We start from the raw sequence: 6,656 nt of genomic DNA, 5'->3' as shown, positions 1-6,656 counted from the left end.
CATGTCCAATTTTCACCGGTTAATCATACTTGTTCTGCTAGCATGAGTACCAAGTTCAAACAAAAACCCACTAGACTATCAAAGTCAAGCTACCATATCAAAATAGGAAATAATGAGTGAAAGGAATCTCAAAACGCTCTTCTACTTCAGAGGAAGGCAAAAACAGTTAGACCATAAAGTTTCAAATCTGAGAAAATTTAAAGCGAAAACGAAATATATCAAACATCACAGAAAATGTTACAAAACTACCGGTAGCATGTTTCCCATTCCCACTCCCCACTTGACAACAATCCCGACGAATTTTCTTTTCAATTCCGTCCCAAACCCCAGATCAATCCCAATCCAAGTCGAGAAAGAAGCGGGTTCCAGCTTGCCCATTCCCATAGTTCCCGAATACATGTTTCCACTCCAAACACCCCAAATCTCTTTATCCTTCCTCTATCCACCCCCATCAGATCTCCCCCCCCCCCTCCCCGCTACTCCAGAAATAGTTTAAGCGAGGCCGCATCAGAAACCCCCCAATGTCTTGCACTGCTCGCATACGCAAAGCGCACAGGTAGTACACTTCCAAACATACAAATCTTCGACTTTTTTGCAGACATCGCAGAGAATGGCACCCCCCTGGGCCTTCCTAAAGGTAGCGTGTGCGCAGCCGGACATGGTAAATGAATGTATTGAGGAGAAGGAGAACAAAATGGTTCAGGGAAAGAATTTTGGAGACGGAAGAGGATACAGGAGGGTTCGGGAACGAATTGATTGTGTTTTGGGGGTATCCGGAGTGGTATCAATTCGCGGTAGTGGTATGATATCAAGCTTGAAGAAGCTCCGGAAATTTTTGGTGTTTCTCAATCGCAAAGCGCGACGTTTTAACTGCTTGCGAACGTTCGAATTGACTCTGAAGCTCTGATGCCGATGTTGAATTCTCTGGAAGGCACCGTCTTTTATAGACTTTCCCTCACTCGTTCTAGCTAACGCCATGCCACTAGTGTAGCCCCCGCTCCTTGCAGCTGACTTGGAGCATCGATGATCAATACGAGTACTACCTCCGTCTCTCCCTTCCTCCCCTCTTTGGTTCTTTTCCCTGCAAGTCTCATCATGTTAATATCAAACTGTGACGAAGGAAAGGAAAAGCAAAAGTAAAGGAATGGCTGATTACATATTATACCCACCAGCTTTCCAATCTCTCTCTATCCATCTTTATATTGCAATGCCACCGGTGGTGAAAGCAAGGGACTAGAAATGTAAAAGCACATATTCAACTGCCGAGATTTGTTCATTTTTTACCGAGAATAGTTTCTAATCAAGTGGAGGGTATATCGGACTTCCTCTCGTTGTATCAGAAGGAAAGTTCGTTTTTCGAAGAACAATCTTGAAGATACAGCGAGGGGCATTGTGAGGTGGGAATTGTTAGATACCGCAAGAAGTAAATGATTGAGTGGGGGGTTTCCTTCTCGCATCATCTCCACCTAGCTGTTTTACACATATTCTATTCCTCCCCCTACTACAATGGTTATTATATTTTGTTGTATCGATTTTATTTGGAGGGCAGCAAGTAGACAAAATATATGAAATCTCACCTCTACTAAAGTTTCCTCAACGACCCATGTGAATAGGGGAAGCTATGATCCAGACTTCCTGCCATGAAAAGGGGGTTTCTCTCTCAAAATCCACCCATCTCTCCTCAGGTCCCCCGAACGCAAGCCCTTCGAATTCAAAGACAGCCCATTGCCAAATCGCTAGAGAGCGAGTGGACCCACTGCCCCGTATACAAGCATATATCTCCGCAGGGGAGAAGGGCATGCAGGGAGAAACTTTAGGCCCTACTTGTACAAGTACAAGTGCATTACACGGTTTCTGTTAGTGACATCCTTCTCCCCTTCCACTACCCCAATGACTGCGGAACGACAAAGAGCGAGGCGCGAGGCGCTGCAGCACTACGGGAAACCGCTCATATCCACACTACGGACATATGAACCCCGGGCTTGGAAACACGGCTAAAACAATTCCCATAATTGTGATATATCCCCAGCCCCTTCTCCTCCTCGTACCTGGCTCAAACAGGTTCCTCGGTTCGGAAGAATTAATCACCCTCTCTATCCCATCCACCAAGGGGAGAGGGGGGCAGCGATTCCTGGACGGTTGGCTAGTGCTCGAGTAATGGAGGTTCGGGGTTGAAAACCGTTGATGAAAGTGCTTTTGCAGTTGAAGGACCTTGGTGTGCGTAACTTATTTTTCGCAACCAAATCTGGCAGACCCGCTCGCAACTTGGCACCCAAAAAACTCTTTTTCGACACTGGGTCCGAACGCCTCTCGCGGAAATGTTGATGATTGTTCAATACGGTTGAATATACCTGGCGAGGAGAACTGGGGGTGGTTGATTTGTACGATAGTCATACCGCTTGGCAATTCGTAAGAATTCCGGAGCCCTGGCTCGATTAGGGCTCGTTAAGTCGTCCAGATACCCTAGACCTGCCCAAATAGGGCAGGGGCCCTCCATGACACAAGTACTCGTACTATGATAGTACCCGCAACCGTTGAGGCGTGTATGATGGCTTGACTTGAGTTTGTGTAACAGATTACTCGTAGTCTACCTGAGCAAAAAACCAAGCAACGAGCGAATAAATGAGATGACGTATGGATAATTAGAATAAGAATGAAGTGGCACCAGTATGAGAATTTCCATCACATCGAATGCCAGAGAGCAGCCGCTCCCGAGGTCCACAGGCAGCGGAAATGCGTATATACCATACTAGCGGCATTCTGTGTATTCCTGAGAATTTCAGGAAACTAATTAAATTATGATAACACAACAAATTGGTACTTCGGGTGTTCAGCCTTCCCCATTTCCCATTCAGCGTCTAAGATCCTCCGGGGCCATGAATAAGATGGCTGCTAGCCCTCTTTTTTCAGCTTTCCCTAGGTATTATGCAGGTGGCGCTAGAGGGTGAGGTAGCTGAGGTGCGCCATATACTCGTACCGGTACTGCACAGTCCAGCACGTCAAACTCTCCGCATACCCGTACCTGTAGTGCATAGTTACTCGAGCGCAATCAGCTAGCAATAACCTTGGTATATTGTGGCCCAAAAATCCGTCTAACAGGAGCCGCAGTGGAGCGTGGAGCAAGGATCCAATGAAAGAAAGCGTTTGTCATACCAGATGCAGTAACCCGGGAATGAAATATAATAGGCCTGGGTGTTGTGGACTAACCATGATGCATAGTCGTACGATCGAAGTTATTGAAATTCATTCCCGGGTTGAAATACCTACCTTATCGCCCCTCCCCCGTTCTCGCCTTCGCAAGACAACGAAATTAGAGGTGTGCATACAAAAACATGTCAGATATCACAGGATGTCATCAGCATCCCAAGTCACAAGGGGAAGGGAAAAAAGTATAGTAGCCTCAAAACCATCCAAGGGATGGAAAGGCATCTCTTCAGTACTCTGTCCTATACCGTCTTGATACCAGTAGAATAGATACGATCCCCGGAATTCACACATAAAGCGATCCATCACCACTGCTCTTTCAAACCTCGACTTTCTACAAGAGGAAGAAGAAACGGGATCCTTAATGTTCCCTCAGATATGTCCGTCGTGTCCTTACCTTACGTCAACCTAGTTCCTCAACATCCCAATCCCTGATTTCAATATATTCTGGTTGTAATATTTTCTATCTCCACTCTCTACATTTTATTTGATGCTGACGAGGAGAGTGAGGATGATGCTGGCTGCGGCACCCGTACCCAGGATCTTGCCCTAGCGGTAAAGTTGAAACGAACTTCGGGCCACAATAAAATCATATGATGGACCAAGGGCGATGAATACCGGTATTCCATATTAGGCCACGCTCAGCCTACGCTATACTTACGCGAAGCCCGTTACAGCCTAATCTGTACTCGAGTAGTATTCTTCTTGGTGGTGGTACAAGCAGCCTCATACTCGAGTACTGTTCCTTACCCCCGAGACACGAAAACACCGAAGTACCATGGGTCGAAATGATGCCAAACCTAGGCACAGCGTCATCGGTAGTCTACTCGTATAGAGCATCAAGAGAACGAAAGCGATTTAGGAGATGCGGCGGTGCACGCGGGCCCCGCCCCTTTCCCACTGGCTCCCAGTGGGGTCACCATCTGAAGAGTCAAATTGACTCTGATCTTGTTGGACACCATCGTAGATTTGTCAGTACTCGAGTACAGTAATTAGTCTACGGTAGACCACACCCGCCGGAGCCAGCCAGTAGATTCAAGTAAAAACACAGGCTAAGAGGTGCGCTGCCTAAATCTTGGCGGAAAACCTAATAGTGAAAAGTTCTGGAAGCTCAAGCATCAGCGTTCATCCTCCAATGGATCTATTATCCATTGCCTCACACAACACCTCAGATCCCCCCCACAACAAAAGGTCAAAACGCCATCAGAATGACCCCACTCCTTTTCAGAGAATTCGAATACGGTACAGAACCGTAAGGATATCTATCTCTACTCGAGTATTTGTTTATTCCTCCCCAATCACCCTAGCCCCTTATCCAAGTTATGATACCGGTACACTACAAAGATCTCTATCGCACACATTCCCCCAGTTCATCTATTGCATCAACAACCCACACCCGGAACAGCAGCCCGACCACGGGCGAAGCGCACCATACGATACGGTGCGATGCGAGAGAAGGAGAGACCCGCAACTGCCCCATGCCACTTGTGGAACAACTTATTATCATTCAAAATCCGCGTTTCTCGTCCCACAGAAGGCAGGTCAACACGAGCGAAAGAGAACAGTAATAAATACCAACCCTGGGAGAATCGATCTCTATCCAGACCTAGAACCAAAAACCGTTAAGGGCCTGTTCGGATTACTTGTTCCGACTGATCCATAGGTTGGGATTCTATGGAGTTTCCGTGGCTACAGATTTCCAATCCAGTAATTTTTATTTACACAGCGCGCCTGTTGGGGCGAGACTTTTTGGTTGCAACGGCCTAAAACAGATCCTGTTGCACGCAACCGAAGGCTTGAAAAGTGGGCAATTGGAGTCGGGGGTGATGCGGAGCTCCGCCCTCCAGATCCATGCGAATATTACAAGTACCTCCCTGAGCGATTCTCCACTTTTTTTCACATCACAGACCATAGCGATTCTTTCAGGGATAAAAAAAAAAATCTGTGAACTGTACCTATTTCCCAAAATCCACGGATTAGAGGTCACCGGGGTTTACGTTGCAACGGGCTCAATCCATGGGAAAACAATCTCCATAAACCAAACAGGCTCCAATCGGCGAGAAAGCCCTATCGTATCTATTTACAGGTTTAGTCTGTCGGCCATCTCGGCCTCCGATAGCGAATTCCGTTGGCGAGCAATCGGGATATTGCCCGTCGACGAACTATGGCTACGGCTTTCTAGGTTATGATCACCTTGCCCCTGCTATAGAAGATAATATTAGTCGCCCTTACACCAATGGCATCATTTGGTGGAAACGGACCGGAATTTGTCTCTGTTCCCGCTTGTTCCAATTTTGCTTCCCCGGATACTCGAGTACTGTACGGTACAAGTTCAACACTCCGTGGGCTTTGGGATTTGCCCCATGGGGTTCGGATCTTAGCTTTGTTTCGCTGAGTTAAGGGCAGAGCATCAGCATCGTATGTGGTTTCACACAGGTGGTTCAGGATCGGGATGCGTGCTGCGGTTCTGGCAGGTTCATTGAGGTATGGTATGAGACTTCCTGGTACTGATCACTGGTTTACTACCAATGTTGCATATTTTGCAGCCAAAAGCTAATTCTTTAGCCAGCTTGAAAATCGAATCCTCTTTTTGCTGCAAGGGGAAGCCTTTTTATAATAAAATTTTTGCCACCAGTGGCCAGTGGCTGATACTTTTTTGTGCAAGTCAGAAGCGCATTTGTACCACCACCGTCTGAACCGCTAAACCATGCTGGGTACTGCCCCCAAAACCGGTACTAGTACCGTGGTTCATTTTTCCAGGTCACAGTTCATGAACTGCGAACCGGCTCCTTGAACCGTGGTGAGCCCCCGGTGTGAAACCCCCTAATGTCTGTCGATCTGTCCCTTCGGTACGCAGTTCTTCTCTTCTTTGCGCTAGCCCGGACATTAAAGGCGCAAGAGAAAACAACAGTACTCTGTAGGCCACGTCCTCTAGAGTTGTGTCCATTAAAGAATTATATAACTGCACAGCAATCGCGCAACACTGCAAGCCTCACTCCACATCCATGAACACAGTCCCACCACACTCCTCCGGAGGGAAAAGGGAATGCAGGAAGGAGATCGATGTCCGGCATAAGCATGAAGACAAGAGGCAAAAGAGAATACCAAAGAATACTCAGACCTACAGTAATAACTATATTTAGCAGGAAAACCGCAAGTACTAAGGAGTGGGAAAAAATTGTGGAATTACACTCCTTCCGGCCACCGGTATGGAGAGGTCTTGGCATTAACCAAAATATGGTTGCCAATTGAATGAATTACTCTGGTGAGCCTATGATAGTTGGTTTTAAAAAATTAAATAGGAATTTGGGATAAGATAAACAAAGACAATAACAATATAATAACAATTACCTGTGGTAACGATCAGTGATGTTGATCTAGCCAAAGCCAGGGGTCGGAATGAGGGATAAGGCTTGTATCTTCTTTAATAGTAGTAGTAGGCTCATAGGTGA

At 46.7% G+C, this 6,656-nt stretch overlaps 2 protein-coding genes; one reads left to right on the top strand and one right to left on the bottom strand.

Annotated features, from left to right (window-relative positions):
• Nucleotides 1–219: 219 nt before the first annotated feature.
• Nucleotides 220–978, bottom strand: GSTUM_00006775001 (uncharacterized protein; the record flags this gene model as incomplete). XM_002838943.2 has 1 exon in its annotated part: nucleotides 220–978. The coding sequence occupies one exon, from the start codon at nucleotides 976–978 to the stop codon at nucleotides 700–702; it is 279 nt and encodes a 92-aa protein (XP_002838989.1). The 3' UTR covers nucleotides 220–699.
• Nucleotides 979–3,741: 2,763 nt separating this feature from the next.
• On the top strand, nucleotides 3,742–4,867 carry GSTUM_00006774001 (uncharacterized protein; the record flags this gene model as incomplete). XM_002838942.2 has 3 exons in its annotated part: nucleotides 3,742–3,824; nucleotides 3,882–4,206; nucleotides 4,299–4,867. The coding sequence occupies exon 3, from the start codon at nucleotides 4,340–4,342 to the stop codon at nucleotides 4,865–4,867; it is 528 nt and encodes a 175-aa protein (XP_002838988.1). The 5' UTR covers nucleotides 3,742–3,824; nucleotides 3,882–4,206; nucleotides 4,299–4,339.
• Between the last annotated feature and the right edge of the window lie 1,789 nt (nucleotides 4,868–6,656).

Source organism: Tuber melanosporum, assembly GCF_000151645.1.
Source record: "Tuber melanosporum whole genome shotgun sequence assembly, scaffold_3, strain Mel28".
Lineage (NCBI taxonomy): Eukaryota > Fungi > Ascomycota > Pezizomycetes > Pezizales > Tuberaceae > Tuber > Tuber melanosporum.
Note: the sequence above shows the minus strand (reverse complement) of the source record. Positions and strands in the feature narration are given on the sequence as shown.